Source organism: Vicia villosa, linkage group LG1 (genome assembly GCF_029867415.1).
Source record: "Vicia villosa cultivar HV-30 ecotype Madison, WI linkage group LG1, Vvil1.0, whole genome shotgun sequence".
NCBI lineage: Eukaryota > Viridiplantae > Streptophyta > Magnoliopsida > Fabales > Fabaceae > Vicia > Vicia villosa.
Genome location: NC_081180.1, coordinates 33,083,807 through 33,110,215, shown reverse-complemented (window position 1 = coordinate 33,110,215; position 26,409 = coordinate 33,083,807). Strand labels below are relative to the sequence as shown.

At 35.2% G+C, this 26,409-nt stretch overlaps 2 protein-coding genes across 4 annotated transcripts; both read left to right on the top strand.

The window, feature by feature from the left end:
* Window positions 1–3,242: 3,242 nt before the first annotated feature.
* Window positions 3,243–4,271, top strand: LOC131608849 (photosystem I P700 chlorophyll a apoprotein A1-like; the record flags this gene model as incomplete). The annotated part of the gene is made up of 1 exon (XM_058880461.1): window positions 3,243–4,271. A coding segment is annotated over one exon (1,029 nt), but the record flags the coding sequence as incomplete, so codon positions are not given.
* A 2,758-nt stretch (window positions 4,272–7,029) lies between these two features.
* LOC131633448 (uncharacterized) lies at window positions 7,030–25,113 on the top strand. 3 transcript variants are annotated; one of them, XM_058904179.1, is made up of 20 exons: window positions 7,030–8,207; window positions 9,131–9,584; window positions 14,320–14,407; window positions 14,530–14,711; window positions 14,921–15,057; window positions 15,471–15,537; window positions 15,985–16,117; window positions 16,247–16,361; window positions 17,608–17,683; window positions 17,781–17,963; window positions 18,198–18,358; window positions 19,967–20,072; window positions 21,208–21,412; window positions 21,513–21,796; window positions 21,903–22,024; window positions 22,325–22,469; window positions 22,573–22,665; window positions 23,589–23,662; window positions 24,077–24,130; window positions 24,205–25,113. In XM_058904179.1, exons 1-20 carry the CDS (start codon window positions 7,213–7,215, stop codon window positions 24,506–24,508), a joined length of 3,978 nt encoding a protein of 1,325 aa, XP_058760162.1. In that variant the 5' UTR covers window positions 7,030–7,212; the 3' UTR covers window positions 24,509–25,113. The 3 variants fall into 3 exon arrangements, with proteins under 3 accessions (XP_058760162.1, XP_058760157.1, XP_058760150.1); XM_058904174.1 differs by having other exon boundaries at window positions 21,900–22,024; XM_058904167.1 differs by having other exon boundaries at window positions 16,244–16,361; window positions 21,900–22,024.
* The last annotated feature ends 1,296 nt before the right edge of the window (window positions 25,114–26,409 follow it).

Here is a 26,409-nt window from a genome sequence, read left to right as displayed (position 1 = left end):
CAATAGCACTACAGAGATTGAATTATACATAGAGAGATTTGCAGTTCATTACATGTTATAGTCGTTGTGAGACTTATATACAAATATTCTTTAACAAATAAATATATATTCTATCACACCCCCGCACTTGAGACGGAAGGTTGACATACGCTTAGACTGGTTTGGAAACCATCAAAGAGAACTTTATGGAGGCCTTTGGTGAAAATATCACCAATATGGTGTTGAGAAAGAACATGAAGAATGCAGGTTTGACCACGAGCGATCTTCTCTCGAACAAAGTGAATATCCATATCAATGTGTTTTGTACGCTGATGTTGTATATGATTGTCTTATAGGTAGATGCATTGACATTGTCATAGTACACAATAGTAGCAGAAGAAATAGAAAAATGAAGCTCCAATAGAAATTGATGTAGCCAATATGATTCTGAAACCACATTAGTAACGCCCTGATACTCAGCCTCTGCAATAGAACGAGAAAGTGTGTGTTGTCTCTTGGAAGACCATGAAATTAGGTTGTCACCAAGAAAAACACAATAACTCGAAGTAGATCTACAAGTGTCGGGACATCCACCCCAGTCAATATTTGTGTAGGAAACAAGTTTCTCGATGGGAGATTGATAGAGATTCAAACCATATTGTAAGGCTTCTTAAACGTAATACTTGATGCGTTTCAGTACATGCCTATGCTCAATGCAGAGAGCATGCATGTGAAGAATCACCTTCTAGACAACACAGGAGATGTCAAGATAGGTAAATGTGAGATACTTCAAAGCACTGACAAGACTATGATAATATTGTAAGATCATTATATGGAATGTCGGTAAAGGTACTAAGCTTTTGCTTTGTGTCAATTGGATTAACGGGAGATTTGCATGAGGCTAGGCCTGCTCAAGCAATAATGTCACTGACATATATACTTTAACTAAGAAACAGTCCTCTACATGTATGGTTACTGCAATACCAAGAAAATAGCTCAGCGGTCTCAGATCCTTCATAGCAAACTCAGAGGCAAGAAGCGCCATGATAAATTTGCATCGGTCATGAGAGAAACTGATGAGGATGATGTCATCTACATAAAGTAAGATGAAAGCGATGTTAGAACCACACCGGTTGATGAAGAGAGAGTGATCATAGGCGTTGTGCTGAAATCCAATGATGGAGACATATTCAACGGAACATCGGTACCAGACCAAAGGTGCTTGCTTCAGATCGTAGAGAGATTTCCGCAAGTGGCACACATAATTTAGGTGATGAGTATCACGGAAACCAGATGGCTGGTACATATAAACAATTTCATGAAGATCACCGTGTAGAAAGACATTCTAAATATCCAACTGATGAATGGTCCAGGACTTGGATAGAGCAAATGTGAGAATAATACAAATGGTCGCAGGTTTCACTACATGGCTGAAAGTCTCATCATAATCTAATCCCATAATTTGAAACCTTCCATCACCTACAAGCCGAGCTTTTTAACGCTCAAAGCAGCAGTTGGATTTCTTTTTATGCCGGAAAACCCACATACAACGAATTATGTTACAAGGACAAGGAACTAAATCCCGTGTACTATTTCTAATAAGAGCATTAAATTCAAACTGCATTGCAGATTTCCAAATACGGTCAGAAATAGCAAGTTTCTGATCATCAATGGTAACAGAAAAATTAAAGATTTTCTTAGGTTTCTAAATGCCCCCTCATACTGCGAGTGGCCCCGGTCCGGGTAGAAGATGCAGATTGGGCCGGTGGTGTAGGTGAGGGAAAGGTATTTAAGTGATTCAACGAGGAGGAGAGAGGAGTAACTAGGGAGACTGGTGATATTTGGTGATGGTTAGGTATAATTGAATGTTTGAGAAGGTCATCAGGCAGAGACTCTAAAGATGTACGAGTCCGCTAATGTATAAGGGATGGGTGTAAAGCATCAATAAAATAGTCGTATGTATGGGGGGTGTGAAGAACAAGCGGGCAAAGGGAAATTCAGTCTCATCAAAGATGACATCTCGCGAGATGATTATTTTTTTGTGCGACAACTCAAAATATTTACGACCTTTATGATTAAGGGGATACCTTAAGAAAACACACGAAGTTGAGCGGGGTTGTATTTTGTTGATGGTAGTGGAGGGAACCCGAAAGACTAGTATATTGTTATATCTTATAATAAATCTCGATGCAAAATACATCGGAGAGTTTCTATCTCCCCTATAATTGACCCGTTTGATTGAACTGTGTCAACAAGTTCTTTGTGTACTCTTATTTTATTTTACCTTTGCTCGTGTTGATTTGCTTACATTGGTTGGTAGATCGATTAATTTTTCTTGAGGTTATTTATTTTGGTTGTCATTGTTTTTCATCTCATACATCAAAGCTTTCACTCGATCAAATCTAAATTGCAAAAATCTTGTAAAAACCCCCCAAATCATTGGAGGATAAACCCTCACACTTTTTCGATGAAACCCCCAGAGATTCTCAACCCAATACACCTGTACACCAACCTTAATTTAACGTTATCAACCTAGTCTAGACGATACCCAAACAAAAAATGATTACGTGTAGTTTGTTTGTGTGCATGTATAGATGGAATGTTGAAGATGAAGAGCAATCTCTGTATGTGTTTACAGTTTCATCAAGTTGAAAATGATGCATGTATGACGTATTTAGAAGTGTGCAAGATGGAGGCAAAAAGAAACCTTAGAAATTGAAATAGATTGCAATTTTTCAAAAAATTTATAGCATGTGTCGAGTCGTATAATTCATGTGTCGACACAAAGAAAAAAAAGCAATAGGATTTATAAATGCAGTACATGTGTCGATCTGTCCATCGTATGTGCCATCACATAAAAGTGATTTTTACAGTATGTGTCGACCTGAGAGGCTGTGTGTGTTGACACGTGGAAACAATGGCTACAAGATTTATTATTGACCCACATGTGTCGACTCATACCACGTATGTGTAAACACGTAGACCTCAGTTTTATGTAGTAACTGATTTTTTAATGCATTAAAACTGGTTTTTAATGCATGATACCTTTTCCAAACATGTTCTAAATGCATTCTAAATTTATTAATGCAAAGGTGCACATAATAACTTAGAGATATCGTCCAATATACAAAAATGCTAAAGTTTTCCTAATTTTGACATGATGCAAAATATCTAATAGGCAAGTGCACTCGCAGTAAGGTTCAAGGAGCTATCAAGGATGAAATACGTGAAGGTTAATGATTCGCTACAATACCATATCATAACCCGGTCATTTCTCAAGAACAATAGCTAAGGGACCTGATACTACTACTTGGATCTGGAACCTACATGCCGATGCTCATGATTTTGATAGCCATACTAGTGATTTAGAGGAAATTTCCCGAAAAATCTTTAGTGCTCATTTCAGCCAACTCTCCATTATCTTTCTTTGGCTGAGTGGCATGTATTTCCATGGTGCTCGTTTTTCCAATTATGAAGCATGGCTAAATGATCCTACTCACATTCGACCTAGTGCCCAGGTGGTTTGGCCTATAGTAGGCCAAGAAATATTGAACGGTGATGTAGGCGGAGGTTTCCGCGGAATACAAATAACCTCTGGTTTTTTTCAGATTTGGCGAGCATCTGGAATAACTAGTGAATTACAACTCTATTGTACTGCAATTGGTGCGTTGGTCTTTGCAGCCTTAATGCTTTTTGCTGGTTGGTTTCATTATCACAAAGCTGCTCCAAAATTGGCTTGGTTTCAAGATGTAGAATCCATGTTGAATCACCATTTGGCAGGTCTACTAGGACTTGGGTCTCTTTCTTGGGCTGGGCATCAAGTACATGTATCTTTACCAATTAAGCAATTTCTAAATGCTGGAGTAGATCCCAAAGAGATCCCACTTCCTCATGAATTTTTCTTGAATCGGGATCTTTTGGCTCAACTTTATCCAAGTTTTGCTGAGGGAGCAACCCCATTTTTTACCTTGAATTGGTCAAAATACGCGGACTTTCTTACTTTTCGTGGAGGATTAGACCCACTAACTGGTGGTCTATGGCTGACTGATATTGCACATCATCATTTAGCTATTCCAATTCTTTTTCTCATTGCGGGTCATATGTATAGAACTAACTGGGGTATTGGTCATGGTATAAAAGATATTTTAGAAGCCCATAAAGGTCCATTTACAGGCCAGGGTCATAAAGGTCTATATGAGATCTTAACAACGTCATGGCATGCTCAATTATCTATTAACCTAGCTATGTTATGCTCTTTGACCATTGTTCTAGGGTCAATTTTCAAGCATTAAACTCATCAATTATACATCATAAATCATTATTTTAGCAACAATTAATATCACACACACACACACACACACACACACACACACACACACACACACACACACACACACACACACACATATATATATATATATATATATATATATATATATATATATATATATATATATATATATATATATATATATATATATATATACATACATATATATAGGATTTAAATCATGGCATCTCAAACATCATTATCAATAATCATTCATACGCAATAATCGTCAATCAATATAATCAACCAAACCTACGTCTACCCTACCCTCATACTAGTCATAATCAGCTACAATTACCCACCATTACCTTGTTACTCCTAGCAATTGATCTCTAAAGGTCGAATCGATGAACACTTTCTTTTGCCTTCTCTCGCCCTATCATTTCTCTTACATTTTTCTCCAATTTCATGCATGCTGTAAACTAATTAGTCTTCCCCCTATTCTTATTAAAATATTATTCCAGTTTAGGCTTTTCCTAACAAGCCCTTACATACTCACCTGTTAATACCGCTTTTGCCCTCAGAATCTCTACACCCTATTTTATTCTTATTATTTGAATAATTTATTAAATAATAATATAATCCATATATTGTTCTACTCTAATTCACCTATAATTACCTTACTATGTCCCTAACTCTAGGATTCTCATTTCCACCAATTAATCTAATAAACTGAATAAATCACACAACATTCACAAGTAATTATATAATTGACAAAATTATAATTCAGGGTGTTACAGTGGTGACAAGTTTGGAGAGAAGGAAGAGTTAAATCACGAGCTCATGATACTCTTATCACATGTGTGCAAAGAAAAAAAATACTTTGATACTTTAAAACTGAAAAGAAGGTGAAGTTGTTTATTTCGATGATAGTAAGACTTGCAAAAATCATGGTATTGGCACAACTAGACTTAAAATAATTTATACACAATGTGATGTATGTTGTCGAGCTTAAGCAAAATTTAGTCCATAAACACTATTTAATGATTTAGTCTATTGTACTAAAGTTGAATATGGAGTATTGAAAATTTAAGTAGTGCATTGACAGTGGCTATATAGTATAAAACATGTAGGCTATATGATTTAGATGGTTCCACTATTATCAATCATGTATCACTAACTAGTAAATATTATCATGAAAAACTAAGGTATAAAATTTGAAATCAAGGCATGGAAGTAAAAGAAGAACTGACAATGGTCTGCAATTTGTTTCAGAGCAGTTTAATAAGTTTTATAGGAAAACCCGAGTTGACTGAGTTTGGATTCGGGTTCGGGTGCCACCCGATATTTTGGGTGCGGGTTTGGGTAGTGTAAAACCCGCACCCGAAACCCGAAATCACACCCGCTTATATATATATATATATATATATTTGTGGAAAGTTGTAAGACAATTGTAGAAAAATGTATTTTATGTATTTTATTGCGGGTTTGGGTGAAAAAACCCGAACTCAACGGGTGTGGGCGTGAATGCAAAACCCGCATTCGACCCGACCCGTTGCCATCCCTAATTATAAGCAGTGGAAGGTAAAACACGGACGGTCAAAATTCATCTAGCAACGTCGTTAATTTTGACGAGACCTACTCAGAGATGAAGTGTAAATAACTAGAGGTGAAAATAAGAAACTAAGGTGGAGAAAACCTAATTTTAGGTGAAGGTTCATGCTAGAGAGACTAGAGATGAGGAGGAAATTAAGATTTTTTTTCTTTTAGTTCTAGTAGGGAGAAACCCACAATGGTTCCTAATTATCATTTTGCTTGTGATAAAGTAAGGAGAGAAATTATACAATGTCTAAGTTACAATTGTTGACCTTATTTGTCATGCTTTAAATGCAGCTGAATAAGTGAAAGAATTTGAACCAAAGACATGCAAGAAAACATTCAAAAGAAAAATGATTCAAAATTGGTTGAATGTTGTGAATGATGAAATGCATTTACTGATGAAGAACCATAGTTGTGAGACTACCTAAGCAGAGAATGATGGTTATAGGTAATATTGGAAACACCATCAAATTTGTTTTTTTCCCACACATCAAAAGATCTTCGCGTGCTTTATATTATTAAATTTTACAACACACACCTAATTCAATAATCATAAACACGAGCACACTAACGAGAAGCACATCAAATGGAGCAACCTCAATTTTTATTTCACTCTCATTAATGGTGATGTTAGTTGCCTCATAAGCCCTACAAGAGCAGGCTATGAAGGAATCATCTACAACCCCTTTGATGCTTCACATATGGGATTCTCTAGATACTTAGTGAGACGTTTAGAGATTCTTAAGCAGAAGTTGAGCCGTCCACACAAACGTCTCAATTTCTATAAATAAAGACATCACCAACTCAATTTGCAACACTTGTTTTTTTGGTGTCCATCTCATCGAAAAACCCATCAATAAGTACCATAAATATGCTATTTTAATTCAAGATATTAAAGATAAATTGCAGAATAACAATCACCTCAAAATCAACCATATCCTCAAGAAAGATAATCAATGTATTAATATCATGGTGAAACTTTGTATTTTCTAATAAGGATATTCAAATTTACAACTTTTCTTCTCTGAATCATAGCCTGTTCCTCACACAACATAGGAACTTCAATCTCAAAGTTTATTTTTTTTTTCTTTTCTTTAGTTAGCTTTATTAAAAAAAAATCTTAATAATGGATTTGTTAGAATTTTTTAATAATAAATTATAGACCTAAGCAAAGAGTTTGATTTCCATTTGCGGTAAAGAAACGAAAATCAGTATACCAAAAAAAAAAAAAAATGAAAAGGAACGTTCCGCGCTCTGTTCGTGCTTGTCTGAAAACTATAGAGTAGAAGAAACTGGTAAACGGCAACGCAAGATTGAAACCCGATTGAACCGAATCAAATCACTCTGAATTCGAATAATCAAAGATGTTGTTAGGAAGTTCTTCTCCTAGAGCATTATCATCTTCATCCTCTTCATCATCACACGAGTCATGGGAATCAATGCTCCCAGGTCCATCAACTCGCAACAACTTTGGATCCTCAGATCTGAGTTCCCACGGCCTCCTCGCATTCCCGTCCGGCAGTTCAATCTCCATCGTCGACACGCGTTCTATGCAGTTAGTTTCATCGTTTCCTATACCTCCTCCGCCTTCCGCCGCCGCACCTTTTGTAACTTCCATCCGTTGGATCCCTCTCCCGCTCAATCGTCATCTTCTTTCTTCTGAACCGTCTTCCTCGCATCTCCTCCTCGCCGCCGGCGATCGGCAAGGTCGCATTGCGCTTCTTGATTTCCGTTTAAAGGCCGCGATTCTTTGGTTTGAGACTGACTCTAAGCAAGGTATTCAGGATCTTTGTTGGATTCAGGCACGGCCTGACCTCTTCATCCTCGCTGCGATTACTGGACCTTCTACACTTTCTCTGTTCAACGCTACCACTGGACGATGCGTTTGGAAGTACGATGCGTCGCCGGAGTATTTCTCTTGTATTCGTCGTGATCCTTTTGATTCGCGCCGCATTTGCGCGATTGGTCTCAAGGGTTTTCTGTTGTCGTTGCTTCATCTTGGTGATTCTGAGGAAGGTGTGGTTATTAAGGAGCTTCAGATTCGTACTGATTCTAGCGAATTGCTTAAGCTTGAGAGAGATTCTGGCAGTGGCTCTTCCTCTGCTACTGCTCCACCTGCTTCTGCGGCTTTTCCTCTTTACGTTGCAAGGTTTATATTCTCTCAGCATTGGCGGCACATTTTGTACATTACGTTTCCGAGGGAGTTGATTGTGTTTGATCTGCAGTACGAGTGTGTGATCTTTGCTTCCACTTTACCTCGTGGCATTGGCAAGTTTCTAGACGTGTTACCTGATCCGAGTAATGAATGGATATACTGTGCTCATGTTGATGGCAAGCTCAGCACCTGGAGGAGGAAACCGTAAGCGTTTTCTTGTCTTAGAATTTTTTGTATTCGGATGCTTTTCTTATCAATATTAGTATACTCAAGTGCATACACATTATCAAATACACTACAGTGATTGGTATTTTCACATATTTTCGGGGCTGTGACTAGTGCGAGAGAGTAACATAATGATGCTTTAATAATTCATATATACTTGCATTATCCCTTGATTGGAACTAGAATCTTTCTTTTATATATTGTGTCTGTGATTGCTATTTTTATTTGTCAAATTCTGGTTGTTGCAAACACACTTGAATTCTGCGTGTTTGAGAAGCTTGTGTGATAATGCTGGAATTTGAAATTGGTGTGAGATTGTCCTTACGTGAAGTGAAATAAATTATCTTCTCCTGCTCCCATGAACTGAAACTTTAAGCGAGCTGGACAAATGAGCAAATTTTTAGGGGGAGGAAAAGGTATATGCAATTATAGGGGATAAATGAGAAAAATTATTCTATATTCCAATTGTTTTATACTTGTCATTTGCTCTGCATAAGTTTTCTAAGGGTATTATTAGTCATTTACGCATGCAATTCTAGTCCTGATACAGAGCAGCAGCATTTGATTGTTTATAACTGTGATTAAATGTTTATTTTCCAATTTTGCTTTTTTGAGCTATTTCAGGAACCATATTGGGTTTGCATTGCTCTGTTTTATATTTTGTTAATTATTTTTAATTTTAATCGTCATTTGACCTTTCAAAGCAATGTTAGGCCATGAGAGTACATAAAGTATATAATGCCAAAATATCTCTGCATCAATCTCAGTAGAGACCACATGCATTTCTGCTCTCACACTCTTTTCCCTCTCTAGCCTCTCTATTCCCTGAAATCATTGTCTAGCTGATTCACTTGCAATTGTGTTTCTGTAACTAAGTTATACATACCTGCATGTGATCACAGTGGGGAACAGGTACACATCATGTATTCGATGGAAGAGTTAATGCCATCTGTTGGTACCTCTGTCCCTTCTCCTTCGGTACTTTCCGTCGTTTTATGCCAATCAGATACCACTCTCCAGAACATTGGCAAGAATTATTCTGACATGCCTAGTTCTCCTTACCTTCACGAGGATTTTGACAATCCTTTTGACTTTTGTGACGGGTCCCAGATTATTTCTAAGATACATTTGATCTCCATATCCGACGATGGAAAATTATGGGACTGGCTATTGACTGTTGAAGGGAATGCAGACACTCAAAAGGATGATAAAAAGTTGGGTATGGTCAATGATGACTCTATGGCATTTTTTGCTGGTGGACGGGAACTAAATGTAGGCAGGCCACTAGAGCATCTCAATGAAAATAGAAGCCGCCCGCCAAGCTCAACCTTCAACCATGAAGAAATTTCAATGAAGGTAAGCCTGTACTTACAAACTTCCTTTGATTTATACCCCCTCCGTTAGCTTCTAATTGCCAGTTTAGAAGAATTTTTTTGTTCCTATTCTTTTATTGTCTTCTCTATATCAATTAATAAGAGAAATATTGTGACGGAATAACAAATTGATGGAATGAATGGTATATTAGAAAATTTTAAAATGAAGGAGAACTTAAATGTATTTCATAATTTGTCTACAGTTATCTTAAATAATAGTTAAAAAATTTGGGGGCTTATAACCCTACATCAATGGCTCATATGGAAAACACAAAATAGAGAATAGAAATTTAATGGCCAATTATATTTTTTAATAATAAAAAAAATCAAGCACCTCAATTTTTTCCTAAATGTTTTTGTGTTATTTTAAGCCCTTGCAAGCAGATAGACAGTGCTATTGCAGGCTTTTTTTTTTTCCCCATTATATAAAAGAAATAAAATACCATGTATAAATAAAATATTATATTGGAATGTAACGTTGTCAAGATCGAGATCTTACCTAAGATCGGGAGAGAATAGCTAGATCGTAAAATATCAAATCGTAGTTAAGATCGAAGGATCCTACTCAATTATTTTTGTAAGATCAAGAGGGGGTAACAAGTTTGTAAAACATAAGATCGCAACAAAAATCGTAAGATCCTACTAAAATGAAAAAATTATACTATATATTTAAAGTATTTTTACATGATATATGTTAGTAGGCAAGTGTATTCGTGAGAAAATGACTCTTTTTCATATTCTTTAGACATTTATGATTGAGGTTTTATTAAACATTTGTTAATGTTTAGACATTAGGGACATATATGGTGAATTCCTTGGATTATCATAAGTCAAGTAGTTAAACCAAACCCCAAGTCAAGTAGCACAAATTCATCCCCGCCGAACTGTAATTGTTGTGCCTTCGCATTTTGTCATCCTTCTAACCTTTTCATGGTGGTGGTCAGAAAACGGTCAATCATGGCCGAAGCTGGCAAAGATTGCCCAAATCTATGATTTTACGGGACTTTTTCACAATTTGGCTACAACACGCGATTCTACTTAAGATCCGGATCGTTGGGGGTAAGTGAGATCGTAAGATTTTAAGATCTAGATCGAGATCTTGACAACCATGGGAATGTTGTGTGTCATATGATTACAGAAAGAGTGTATTTATAATCACAAGAATATCTCTCAATAATTAGGGAGCATCTGTAAAAGCCCTAATTATATAACTTACTAATAGCAAGTTAGTACTTGATTAATATGATCTTAGTATTCGATTAATATTTCAATCCTACTGCTTCTTATATTCACCAATTTGTAAAGAAGAACAGATAGTTTGAACTAAATTTTGAAGTTCCCCATTTCCTATCAAATGCAGTTTCAGGATGTTTTCACTTGCCTAATTTTTATTACTTCTGCTTCTAATATTCAATAATTGGGAAAGGCAGCCATTATAGTTAAAAACCAGTTTTTGAAGTTACCCATATTTTGTTTCCTTTTTGGTTCTTTTGGGGTTTCTTAGATTTTTATATCGGGTCTAACTCACCCTTATCAAACCGACTTGTAAGGTGAGGATTGACATTTGATCCCACTTATAAACATATACATATGTTTAGACCATATCTCACTCGACGTGAGACTTTTAACACCCCCCCTCACACCCAACACTATTGAGCTTGGTGCGTGGATATGAATGATGATCGACTCGATAGCGCAAACCTGATAGGTGACCTATCTGATCTTCGTTAGACTTCGATGCCATCTTAAAATTGTGGTTGAGTTTTGCACAACCTTACAAAACCGACTTGCAAGGTTGTGGTGTCACACACTATAAACTCTTTTCAAGCTTTATCTTTAATCTATGTGGTTTTTCGAAAGTTGTTCATGGTGTTGGATCCTGTTATAGGATGCGAGAGACTCAAACTTGTGAGAAAGATTATTGGGTTCAAGTGTGAGTGGTTAAGTCCCACATTGACTATGAATGGATAAAATGTTGTGTCTCTAACCTCAACACAAACTTGTTTGTATTTATAATAGAAAAAGAAATCAACAACCCCAATCAAGCTTTATTCCACTTAGTGGGGTCAGCTACATGGATCAAATTACATCATAATGTTCTATCAAAGACCATGTTTCTTTAATAGAAATAGAAATCAATTACAATTAATACTAATTAAACATACTGGATATGACAACTAGTAAATCTTAATTTTCGATCTCTTTGATTTTAGCATGGTTGATATAAATGCTAGGAAGCTTCAAAACAATAGATTAAATGTGATTTTGATTCAAGACAAAAGGGGGTCGGCCAGTATATTAGGGGTATTCTTGATAGTTTAATGCGATTTTTATATTTGTTAATTTGCAGGGAGTTTATATGGCTAACTTAGAACACAATTTAATGATAGTACTGCTATAGTATTGTTTAGAATCTATATCAGTTGGAGAAGTTATGGCAGGGATATCATTAAATTTTGCAAGTATCAGTTAAGAAAAAATATGCCTTTAAAAGGGATTGCTATATGAAAAATGAGAAATAATTGTAATCAAATTTGTTATAACTAGATGCACATTAGAGAATAAGGAAAAGAGATAGATTCAGTAACCACTGAATATCTGTCATATTTTCTTTTCGGATTGGATTTGTGTCTGCCTGCCCATGACTAAATACAAGCCATGTCGAACTCGATTATGATTGAAAAATTGTATTAAAATAAAGCAAAATGCATGCACTTTCCAGGGTGCTTCCTTGTCTTTAACACTGGTATGTAATAGTAAACTCATCATGGCTTCCTTTTGTTGCTCGGATGATGGCTTGTTCAAGGGAACCTTCATATTGGCCAGAGAGAGGGGTTGAGGAACATCCTTACCCTGACAAGGATGTCTTAATCTGATTCCTGCTTGCACTTTTCCTTTACTGTTTCTCATTAACCTTATTTCCTGGTAGTTTTTGGAGTTTTCTATGTTCTAAGTTATCTGTGAGATGCTCCCAAGGTAGATTGACTCAGTTGGTACGGAGTTGGCTCACACACCGAGAGGTCGTGGGTTCAACTCCCGCTGCGGATGTGAGGACCTCTTTGGTGGGTGATCTGTAAGTACTTCTATAAACACTCTCTAAGCATTGAGGCCTGCCCTGACCTTGGTGAGCCCCCGGACCCCAACTCACCTAAACTTTCCTTGACCAAAAAAAAAGTTATCTGTGAGAAGCTGAGAACAATACCCAGTCCTTGCCATGGCAAGGCATAGAGCAGAATTGGACGGGTTATGGTTTATGATAAAAAGTTCCTGTCTTCAATGCATCCTTTAAAGGAATGAGAATATGTGGCAATCCATATTTTTAGATGCTGGAAGGTGACCCCAATCTAGATTTTAAGAAGTGGTCTGAAAGATGAAACTAATGCAGGGAAAACGTAGTTTAGTGATAAATGTTCAATTTTTTTGAGCGTATTTTAGGTTATTTCAAGGTGACTTATAGGATATTAGGATAGTGCATGGATAAATCAGGTTTATTATGCCTACGAAAAATCTCTATGAATAAAAGTAAATTTTTATTTCAGTTATGAATCCCATTCCAAGGATATCCATATATTTCTGTTAACTCCAGATTTCTACCAACTGGAAATTATGCCATATGTTATAGTGCTACCTAGCCTCTTCGGTTTTGCACCAGGTTTGGACTGATGGGAGGACAACAGCACACATAAATTGCAGGATTTCATATTAAACATGTCGAAACTCGAAACACATGATATAGGCAATTTGTTAGGCCCCATGATGATACTGGGCCTAATACTATGATAATATACCAAACCGCTCCAGGCCCAAAGGTGTGGAAAGTATACACACACAAAAGGAAGCAAGGATTAAAAGGAAGCAAGGATTAAGAGGGGTATCTTTTCTGTTATCAGTGCATTTGCAATAGACAGAGTAGGGGGTCTCTCGTGAGAGCTATCTGGGAATATTCCAATAGTTTGTTAGAATGGAGAGCAAGTGCTCTCTGCAGGGGCTGGACCTTGTGGCAGTTGGAAACCCATTCCTCTGTAATTTCGCCCCCTTCAACTTATATCAATAATACTCAAATACTTCTCTTCAATTGATCTGTCTTCTGGTATTACTGTTTCCAATTCTTAGTTCCTAACACAATTACAATTAAATCAGTAAACTATGGTGCAGCACCTTCAGTTTGTTGACTTATTAATGAGCAGTCAACTTGTGAATTTTCATTGGGACATGTTTAAGTATAAATCTTTGCCCCTCTGCGTACACATATATAAAACTTATCTGCACTCCTGCATGCAAGGATTGTAATGCATCCTGCATTGCTATTTATTTATTTATTTGTTTATTTATCTATCTGTACAACATGTCCTGAGTAGTCATTCCTTGCCTATCCGCCCCGCCTTCCCAGATGATAAACAATATGAAGAGAGATGCAAAAGTTTAATATTTTTCAAACTGTAACAAAACAACCTTCACGCTCTTGTTATCTTTTGTCCTGCACTATAGTGAATATTCCTATGGTTTTCTTTTTCATACAGATAGATAATAGGATAATACATTCTGAACTTGGAGCCAGAGTTATTATTATTATTTGACTCGTATTCTTTGCGCTAATCTGGGTTCTGGTTTATATTCGTGGGAAAACTGCATCTAAGTACTAGGTAGCATATTAACATTTCATATGTTGGTTTCAAAACTTTGATGTTTACATTCTTGGCTTTTCCCTTTTGATTCAGATTAGCTTAGTCGGGCAGCTTCAGCTTCTCTCTTCAACAGTGACTATGCTGGCAATACCGACCCCTTCTCTGACTGCTACCCTGGCCCGTTAGTTCATTTCCTGTCAACTCACATATTTGTTCAAATATAATACTACACTATTAGTGGTGGAAATTGTAATATTGCATACTTGTTTTCTGTGTTGGTTAATGAGCTTATGTCATTTGAAGGTGGAGGAAATTATCCTGCAGCAGCTGTTCCCCTGGTTGCATTGGGAACTCAGAGTGGTACAGTAGATGTTGTTGATGTTTCTGCCAATGCTGTTACATCAAGTTTATCTGTACATAATGGTGTTGTTAGGGGACTACGATGGCTAGGAAATTCCAGACTGGTTTCATTTTCTTATACTCAGGTATATAATTTAATTTGATAATTTTGTTTATGGATTATTATTTTATTTTATTTTGCTAGTCCATGCACAGTTTGTTTCTTTCTGTTGGGCTCGCTGCTGTGTAATTTATGATTTGTGCATATCAGTTATTGCCTACCTCAATATAGTTCATACTTCTGGAAAGCATTTATGCTTCTTGTTCCTACTTCATTATATGCTTTTGGACCCAGGTTAATGAAAAATCAGGAGGATATATTAACAAGCTAGTTGTGACCTGCCTTCGAAGTGGCCTTAACAAGATGTTCCGAGTTTTGCAAAAGCCAGAACGTGCTCCAATAAGAGCATTGAGAACATCTTCATCTGGAAGGTGAGTCTCAAAGTTATATTTATGTACTGTGTATGCTACCTGAGGGATCTTAAGAAAGTTGATATGTTTCTGGGGTGTCTTGTAGAATTTGGTCATCTGAGTTGCAGATGATGGGTGTGTTGGAACTCAAAACCTAACCTATCTTTTCTCTTTTTTACATCCACCACTCTGATTGTTAAGTAATTTTTGTTGTGAAGATATGCTCTCCTCCTAATTTTCTAAAACTTAATTGTTGATAGCAAAGGAAACAACAGTTTTTCTTTTCTGAAGGGGGTGGTTCTATGGCAGAATTCACCATATCTTAAGTATCCAATCCTGTTTATCAGGGCTTTTTCCTTTTCTTTCACCTGTATTTAATAGATTACTGTGATTACATCATGACTTTCTGTAGTTTGATATCCATAATATTTCAGGTATCTTCTAATTTTGTTTCGTGATGCACCTGTGGAGGTTTGGGCAATGACTAAGAATCCTATCATGGTAGATGCACTTGAAACTCTCAGCTATTGAAGTTTTTCACTTTTAAATAATATTTTCTGGTATGTAATAATGTAGTGCCATAACTGGCTTAAATAATATTATCTAAGATACTCTAAAATATTACCCTCTAAGTCGGCATTGTAGTCGAGTGTTCCCATCTCCTTGATTATGGGATCCATTACTTGGACCCATATCTAGTGTTTCTCTAATGCTATCTTGATTGCAAGTTAGACATGGTTCATACAAGCTACTATTTATTCCTGATTGGTGCCTGGACTTTAACTTTTATTTTTATTTTTTAAAAATTTTGACGTCTGACATTTATAAAGTTCTTTCTTTTTTATTATTAGAAAGGTTGATTCAGATATCTGTAGTATAGGTGTTATATATTTTGGTTGACACTGTTATTTTATCTGAATGTTTATAATGCTTGCTATCTCTGTGTAGCTTAGATCATTAGCTCTTCCATTTACGGTATTGGAATGGACTCTTCCAACAGTTCCACGTCCTCCTAAGGAACAAATATCTGCAGCTTCAGATGAAGCATCTAACCCATCAAAGATTTCCTCACCAGATTCAAGTGGGTTATTTGTTTGAAGTGCTTAAATATTATTAGGATAGTTGCTAGTCTAGAACTATTGGTTCCTTACCATTTTATTAAGATTATAAATAAGCTAATTTCTAATTACTAATTTTATTTTATTAGAAGACGGTTCAAGCGCAGAGGGATCACAAGATGATACTTCTGAAAGTTTTGCATTTGCTCTGGTGAATGGAGCCCTTGGAGTTTTTGAAGTACATGGTCGGAGAATTCGAGATTTCAGGTGTTAACTCTTTTCCATTGAGAAAAACGTGCATTACTGCAATGGTGTTGTTTTTCATGGTACATTGACTCAATATTATTGACATTTAAATTTGTATTAATCGTTATTGAATCCTTATCATCATTGCTTCTACAGTTATTAAGGTTAATCTCTGATTTACTCCCTCCATCTTATTATATCTGTTTCTTTTAGAATATTGATTTGTCTTAGGGATGGCAATTTGACCCATCCCCAGTGGGTACCCACAAAAAACCCCATATCGGGTAGGGTAAATAGGTATTTAGTAAATACCCATAAAATGGGTATGGGAACGGGCACGGGTAATTACCCATTAAAATATGCGGGTATGGGTGCGGGCACGGGTACCTTACTACCCAACCCGTCCCATACCCGCACTACATATTTCTATAATGTCATTTATATTATTTTATAAAAATGCATGATTCTAAATTTTTTTAAAAATATATCGCTATTAAATCATTACACATTTTAATAAAAGAGTTTATTTGTTTCTTAACTCAACAATAACATACATAATTTTTTTAATATTGTTAAAAAGACTTAAATTATATGATATTTTGTAATTAAACGATTTAATTTTACTATAAATGCTGGTAAACGGGTACGGGTATGGGCATTGAGGTACCCACAGGGTACGGGTATGGGCATTGAGGTACCCACAGGGTACGGGTATGGGCATGGGATTTTTTTAAACTGCGGGTATGGGGACGGGTACTATAGTACCCTCCCCAGACCCTGCCCATTGTCTCAAATGATTTTGTCGTTTTATAATATTAAGAAAACATGAGTTTTTTTCTCTCAACAATCCCATTATTCATTGGTATAACAACCACCAATACATTAATTAAGCAATTGTTTCTATTTAACTACTACAATAAGAGCATTTTAGGCCAAATAAGTTATTTTAAACACACATTTTTGGTTATCATAATATTTGATTTTAGTCCCTAATAAAATTGTATTCTCTATTAGTCTGTCAGGGGCTAAATCATACAATTTTTGTCAACTCTAGAGGCTAAATAAAAGAATAGAGGGACTAAAATCAAAATTTTGCCAATTTTATATGGAACAAATCAAAAACATATTTACCCTTGATTTTATTATGGTATGATAATCACTATGATCAATGTTTTACTTAAGATGTACATATTACCTTAATATACAATACATTCATGCAGTTCTTTGTTTGTTTTCTTTTATCTGATAAAGATACCATTGTCCGCAGACCAAAGTGGCCTTCTTCTTCCTTTGTATCATCAGATGGATTAGTAACTGCAATGGCCTACCGCTTGCCCCATGTGGTATACATTATTACTTTAGAACTGGTTCAATATCTCTCAGAGATAAACCAAATTTGTTCTAAATCGGATGGTGGTTTTGACTAAATCAGTTTTTCAGGTCATGGGAGACAGAATGGGGAACATAAGATGGTGGGATGTGACAACTGGACATTCTTCCTCTTTCAATACTCATAGAGAGGGAATTCGTCGAATCAAATTCTCACCTTTTGTACCAGGGGATCATAGCCGGGGGCGCGTTGCTGTTCTGTTTTATGATAATACCTTTTCTGTTTTTGATTTGGTAAGATAGGGTTTTACTTTTTCTGCATTGTAGGGCTGTTTAGTTGTTTAATTTCATGTTTTTTTGTACATATTGGAACGTCTTAAGATAAGCATGTTCAGAGCTTTGATTAATTTGGTTTTTACTGGGGATTGAACTCTATGAAACTGAATAGTATTATGCAAGCAACTACTTTTGCAAGTTTTTTCGCTTTTTTTTTTTTATTTGATCATAATTCCGAACATTTTTTTGCAGGACTCCCCTGACCCCTTGGCGAATTCACTTTTGCAACCTCAATTTCCTGGAACTCTTGTGTTGGAACTTGATTGGTTGCCCTTGCGAACTGATAAGAATGATCCACTGGTACTCTGCATTGCTGGAGCAGATGGTAGTTTCCGCCTTGTTGATATTAATGTGTAAGTTACTCTAAGAAGTTAAGAGTGATCAGCTCCTCCCTTCCTTGTGTTATTATTAAGATGTGATTGGTCTAGATAGTGGGAAATGGTTTTGGCAATTATGAAAACATTCATTTTGATATTAAAATGTTCATACAAAAAATAGCCTTAGCATAAATAACGTCATTTCATTCAGTTGCTGCTTCCTTTAGATCCTTTTGACAACAACTAAGCCTTTTTCTACTATGTGGGATCAGATGTATTACGTTAGGTCTGAATCTGAAGATATTACTTCTAAATCTCGATAGTTTGACCTTTAGTTTTCTTTGGTCATGCTTTACCTCTAGCTATAGGACTATCCTCCATCCTTTCCATCCCTTACCAATGCCTCTGTAGGTGTTCTCAACATTTTGTAGCCCTTCAATATTTTTTGGATAGGAGGCACAATTATCTACGACCAACAAAATTCTTGTATCATGCTTTTTTTGGGTCAAGTGAACAAACGTATTTGTCAATAAGCACGGGTTTTGACAATTTGAACTGTTAATGGGTTACCTTTTTGAAGCAATATGATTTTACATTCTTTCCAATACCATTAAAGGAGTATTTCTTAGCCATCCTAGTTAATGATTGTAAGCTTTTCTCTGTCATATTTTGTTCCTTCAAGTTGCTTTGTTGCAAGAGAATGTTTAGCTTGTAGACTGTAAAAAACCAGTTTTGTCCATATTAAAAACACCTTTCATAAGGATTTGGTCTATTTTTCACTAGAATGTCTGATCTTGTACCTTCGCCAACTTTTAGATGATATTTTTCATCAATTTACTGCCGTTAATATTTTTGAATGCATGTGCTATGCGGGTGGGTGACCTCTCTTCTACTCCCATAATGCTTTATGTATTTGATTTGTCATGATTGACTTTGTTGAGTATGATTTTAAGAATTTGTTTCCATATTGTTTATATAATAGTTTCTTTTACCATCATACCTCGAATATCGTTTATTTGTTTTCATAAATATTCATTTACAATAAATTTTTTAGAAGAAATTCACTCGACTGAGTGTTTTTATACACAATGATTTTGTATGTAATTAAATTTGTATTTATTGAATCTAGAAGGCACTGAATTAATATATTATAAGTTTATCAATTAATGAATAGCCTCCTAAATTAATAAAATTCCATGGTCCCAACATTATTAATTTATAGAGAATTTTTTAAGTGCGCGTATCAAGAGGATGTATCAAGTGAGAGGAGCAAATTTTCACCATATATAAATGATTAAGATTTGCTCCTCTCACTCTCACTTAAGAAAGATCCTCTCAAAGTCTCACTTGATGCATACATAACTTACATACCAAAGAGGAAGGGAGAGGTAGGTAGGAAGGACTTTGAATAATTATGCACGTTTTTTAAATATTCCTTTTGAAGTGGAGTTAGTTTTTCAACTCAACAAAGTGCAACATCGATGGATATTTAATTCGTTATTGTTTCTAACATTTTAGAGTTATGAGTTTTATGATATTTAATGTGAATCAAAATCCAAGTCTTGTTCTATATAAGTTGTTCAAATTTTGGGAATTTCTATAATGGACTGACTTTATGAATGACATACTTTTCTTTTCATGCAGAAATGACAAACGATTTGGTTCTGCACCCCAGATCAGAAAAACAAAGGAGAGATTCCGGGCAATGCCTATATGTTGTCCCATACTTCTCCCTTCACCACATGCGTTGGTAATGTGCCAACATTAGATTTACTGATTTAACTAAATTAGCGTGATATTATATTTTCTCTTTGTCTACTACCAACTATCACTGGCGGATGTCAATTCATGGTGGAAAGCCAAAGTTCTGCCATAAAAATATGGTGGATGGTGCTGCAATCTATGGCATAAGCATGGCGCTCATTATAAAAACAGACACAAATATATAAAAAAATCCGCAGAGTATAATTAAAAAAGAAAAAAATTAACAGAAGTGGAGAAATGCAAGGTTAGGAGTTTGATATACTCAAATAAAAAAGTGGACTAGTTGAACAAAAACAGAACCATGAGAACAAAATGCTCAAATAAAAAGTGAACTATAAAAAAAGATTCAAGATAACAGAAAAAAGAGAAGAGAATAACAAATAAAGAAATAACAGAAAAGTGATTTCTTTAAGAAAATAAAAAGAAGGAGAGAGGTTAGTTTAAAGGAGATAGAAGTTTGAGGCTTTCATGAGGCTACTGCTTGTTGCCAGTGTATGTCTTTTTTTTTTTTTTTTACGGGTCACATTGGTTTTAGGTTGGGTCATGGCACCCTTTTCATGGTGTTCAACCAACCAACCCTGCTGTCATGGTCTTCCATATAATGCCACAACCTCTGTATCGAGGTTTGTCAAAAACCTGTTGTGCCATGGCCTCAATTTGATACAACTGGAAAGTATATACTATCAACTGTCACAGTGAATGTCTGCAATCATTAACCATAGATTTTGACTGGTAACCAATATAAGTAACATGAATATTTAAAATAAATGAAATAGAATGATTTTGTAGAGCCTGAGTTATTTGAATTTGTTATCTGTTTCTGTTTAATCTTAAAACAAACTTTTTACTGGGAAAACATTGATTTTTTCTTTTTCCATTGTGATGAAATACAAGTCAGGTTTAGGTTTCACTCTTTAGTGTATCTTGAGCACAATCCACTTTTGTTTTCCCTTTTTTGAAACACTTTTACAAATTTTACTATTCCCTCTATGCCATTGTAAGTGTTGTAGACGCAGAAATATTCTTAACTTGACACTTATAATTAGATGAAGGGAGTAATTGCTAATAATTTTTTTATTCAGCTCTTTATTTATTTTTAAAGTTTCATTAAATATCTGCAGGCACTGCAAATGATTTTGCAATTGGGTGTTAAACCTTCTTGGTTTAATACTTGTAGTACAACCATAAAAAAAAGGCCTCACTTAATTCCAGGAGCTCCTTCACCGACGGGGGATCTTCGGACATACATGATCAGCATACCACTTCTTGGAGACTCTGTGGTGCCAGAGATGCTTTTAAAAGTATTGGAACCATATCGAAAAGAAGGTTTTTTGTTTTCTTATGCAGGGTTTTGATTATAAGAATTTTTCCACTTGAGATTTATACTTGTGGTGCTAACAACACTACCAATATTTCCATTTTTAAGGTTGCATGCTTGACGATGAGAGAGCCAAGTTGTATGCTAGTATTGTCGATAAAGGTTGTGCTGCAAGGTTTGCTTTTGCAGCTACAGTATTTGGTGAATCATCAGAAGCTCTGTTTTGGCTACAGCTACCTCAAGCGCTTAAACATTTGATTAATAAGCTATCAACAAAGCCACCATCAAAAGGGCCCACGACAGGATCTGTTTCTGTGGTTGATGAAACATCTTTACTGTCTAGGATATCATCAAAGGGAAAACCAACAGAAGAAATAGGGAGTGATGCATCAGTAAGATTTATTTTTCATGTCGCACATTCCAATTGTTGTCTAAAGAATTGCTGTTAATGTAGAGTTTCAAATTCTTCTCAGTGAATTTTTTCTTTTGGGTTAGCAGAGTCAAGGTCAACAAAGGTTGATGGCTTTTGACCAAGAAGAGTTGTGGAAGAGTGCCAGTGAGCGAATTTCTTGGCATGAAAAATTAGAAGGTGAAGAGGCTATTCAGAAACGTGTACATGAGTAAGTAAATGTATCATTTCTTCTATCATTTTGTTGATATTATATGGCTTTGCTTGACTTCTTTAGCTCAGAAAATATGCAGCTCAAACCCTTTGTGAACCTCAGTAGTAATAATACAAAACCATCAATCTTTTAAGTGTTGTACTATTTGAAATTATAATGTGCTAGTAATTGTATTAGGTCTCACACTTCTGTGGCAGAAACTATTATGAATTTTTTTTCTTTTAATACTTTGGGAGGAATTATTACTTTTCTAGTTTTATACTCACTTGCAATTCCTTTTGAATTTGCTGCTATCAGACTTGTATCAGTTGGAAATCTAGAAGCTGCTGTCAGTTTATTGCTTTCTACACCTCCAGAGAGTTCTTACTTCTATGTCAATGCGCTTCGCGCAGTAGCTCTCTCTTCTGCTGTTTCTAGATCTCTTCATGAGCTTGCAGTGAAGGTGAGTTTAACTTGGAAGCACATGTGTGTGTTGGTCATCAAAATACAAATTATAGTTAGTGTACAAAAATATATTTCATGTATTAATGAGATGTATTTATTAGGTTGTTGCAGCCAACATGGTGAGAGCTGACAGGTCACTCTCTGGCACTCATCTTCTGTGTGCAGTTGGAAGATATCAGGAAGCGTGTTCTCAGGTTAGGCTGCATTTATGAACATATCCAACCAGACGTAAACAACTTTAAAGTTCCCTTGACTGGTTTCTTGGTAATTTTGAGGTTTAAATTATGTCAAGGACATTTTGTTTTCTCCATTTAGGTGAGAACTAGGTCCACAATTAAGCATATTTACTAAACATTAAATAAGAAGGAAAAAATGTTTCATGTTATGGAAGTGAAATTTCTATTTTTTTAAGCAGTCCCTTTTCTGACTACTGCATCACTTTGAATTTGTTGTCAATTAATAAAGGGTTTTTTGTTTGTTAAATAGTTAATATTCAAACTTAGAAGTCTTGCTTGCTCTATATTCTCTACTATTTTTGGACTGATAGTCTCTCGAGAATCAATTCCAAAGGCAGTGTTTAAAAATCTTCAACCGGAGCATTCCGAAATAGACAACTGAGATCTGCAGATTCCAGCCTTAATTTGATCTTAGTGGCAAAAGCTACTAGGAGTGATTACACATATTAATGATTAAAAAACAATTGGAAGTTTTTTATTACGTTTCATCAGAAATTGGGCCACACAACTGGAGGCCATCCATTTTTTGTCACAAATTTTACCCTACCAACATTTAACTATTGAAACTTCCAATTTAGAGTACTAGAGCCCAACAACTAAGGTATTCCAGGGGACAATTAGAATAAGTCTCTTTGACTAGGTACAAGTGATTCCTTGTACTTCAGATTGATGTATGTCAACATGCTGGGCGTAAAATGACCTTCCTTATTTGTAGCTTAGAAATGCTTTTTTAGGGCACGTTCAATTAAGAAACTTTCCGGATGTTTTTTGAAAACATTCTGAACACTTCATTTATTTTCCAAATTTTAAAAAAGTGACAAAAATGTCGTCAATATAATATGATTGATTTTCTGAGAAGTGTACTGTCATATCTTACGCAGCTACAAGATGCTGGATGCTGGAATGATGCCGCTACCTTAGCTGCCACTCACTTAAAGGGAGCAGATTATGCAAGGTTCACTCTTTCTCGATAACAGATATTTTGTTCATATTAACTAGAATTTTTTAAATCTATGATTGGGAATGAACGTAACATTTCATTTCATGTCATAACCCCATCTGCCATTTTAAAAATGACATTTGGTCTCTGTCTGAATGTACAAAAATAAATCCTACTAGCTAGTATTTCAGATATCATCTATCTCTAACATACTATACTGTTGTCTACTTTTATGAAGAATCCGAGTTTTTCCTTTTGGTTTACGACATAATGCAAGTAACCAATTTTCTTGAACCATTTTGTATTCTACATAATTTTGAAGTTACTTTCTAGAAGGACTATTGTCTCTGCATTTGTATGAATGAAAAGGTTATTTAAATTGTATACAATCTTGACCAAGAGATCTTCCTACATTTTGTATGCTTGCAGAGTGTTGCAAAGATGGGCTGGACATGTCCTTCACAGTGAACATAATATCTGGAGGTACTACTAGTTTTTTTATAAAAAAACAACTCTAGCACTATTTACTCCATTTTAACTCAAATGATCCAATGCAGGGCTCTGATTTTGTATGTTGCCGCTGGTGCACTACAAGAGGCATTGGCAGCTCTTCGTGAGGCTCAGCTACCTGATACAGCTGCAATGTTTATCCTTGCATGTCGTGAAATCCGTGCAGAGATTGTTTCTGACTTAAGTATTACGGATGATGATGAATCAAGTTCATCGGTTAATGAAAAGATACTAAACTTGCAGGCTTTAGATCCCGTGAATGAAGATGTGATTGCAGTTGATGAATATTTTGGTCAATACCAAAGAAAATTGGTGCATCTATGCATGGATTCACATCCATCTTCTGAATAAGTACAGGGCTTGTTGAAATATATTCAAATATTCATTCATATTCAGATAATTGATAATTCTAGTTGAAAAGAAAGTTGTAGGGTGATTATTCTTGAAGACTGGCTGCATTCTTTAATGTCAAAGGATCAGATACTTCATTGTTGTCGCAAGAGTATAAATAGCATTGGAAAGAAGCCAGAATGTTCTGTCAAACAGTCCTCTTGATTGCAGGGGATATGGTTACATGAACTTTCTGATGAGGACATTGCAATCGCATAGGTAATTGTCCCACTGTAGATCGTATATAAAATTTTGTAGGCAACAAATCATTGAATTTGTATTTGTATGATGGGACTCCGCAATTGTTATGGTTGCATCAATCTATGTTTGCGCGTGTTAAATCGGTGTTGTATAAGCTTACGAACTTGTATAGTTTATTTTTATATTTGAGAAACATAGTAATTTCCTGCCCCTTGGATTATGTAACCAGCTAATTGATTGAATTAGGAACTGATGAGATGTTTGGTTCTTTTTCTGCTAAATATTAATCTTAGAATTGTCGATAGCCGGTCAAACAGATTACAGATTGGTGAAAATCAATGGTAATAAGACCATTTTCGATTTAATTTTCTTTTTCAAGATTAATATTTTTTTAAATAAAAAATATTTTTTAGTCGCATAAATAATCTCTAATGATAAGATATAAAATATAAAGGGAATACTCTTTCCACCCTTAATAGTGTGTCTCACATCCTTAAAAATTTAAAAACACCCTTTATGTTTTTGAATGCATCTTCGGACGCGTCTATAATCATACTAGTAAAGATGTTGTAAGTCAAACATTCCTATTGTGTAAAATTTGTGTCTGTAATTTTGAATTTCAGAGATATATCTCAGAAACCTCAAACGTGATAACAAAGAACAGACATACAAGTGCTATAAATCTTTTCTGTGATATAAACCTCAAATGTTATAAAGAAGAACAAACGTACCACACATGATTTTTAGTTTGAATAGAGAGTTTTGATGAATATCTGTAGGAAGAGTTTTGGCGAGAGTGACGATGAAAATCGCCAAGGGTTTTTGTGAAGAGAATACCAAAATGACGTTAGAGCGTTGATAGGTAACTGAAAAGCTAGAAACCAGCTAGTTCTATGAAGTATTTCATGCAAAATAAACGTCAATTTCATAAAAAAATTGACGTGACATTATTATTTTAAAATATAAAATATAAAAAACACAATAGCGTCTTGAGAATTCATTTAAAAGATATATCACATAGGTTTTTAAAGAAAACCAAGGTGTTTGAATATATCAAATAAAGAATTAAAATAAGATTTTGAAAATAGTATTTCAAAATTGTTAATGCAAAATATATTACCTCTCAGTTGGAACATAAAGCCGAGGTGGTACATAAAGCCGAGGTAAATACCAATAAAAAAATTAACAAAGATAAAAATGGAATTAGGAAAAACACCAAGTAAGAAATTATGATTAAACAATTGAAAAAATATATAATGTAGTAACTAGGTGTCGAAGCGTTATTTAGCGCTCTGAGGACCTATACTCTTGTTTTTCTATTGTTCGAATTGTAAAATTTGTCTTAAAAAACGTTACTTATAGTAGTGGCACAACATCATTCAAAACTCAAGTATTATATCTTTCTAAGGTCAATTATATAAAATAAGTGTGTTACACTCTAAATCTTAAAATCATACACACTAACTCAATATTTCTCAAGTCTTTATCTTTTTTCAATTTCTTCTTTAAAACACCTTCAAACTAGCCAAAAGCTTTTTCAAACAAAGTCACATCAATTAGGAAGTGTTTCTTATCGATTATGAAGAGAAATTTGATCTACCGAAGATTATAGTAGTAATGTAATCGATTATGGATATCTAATAATATATTATGGTTCATAT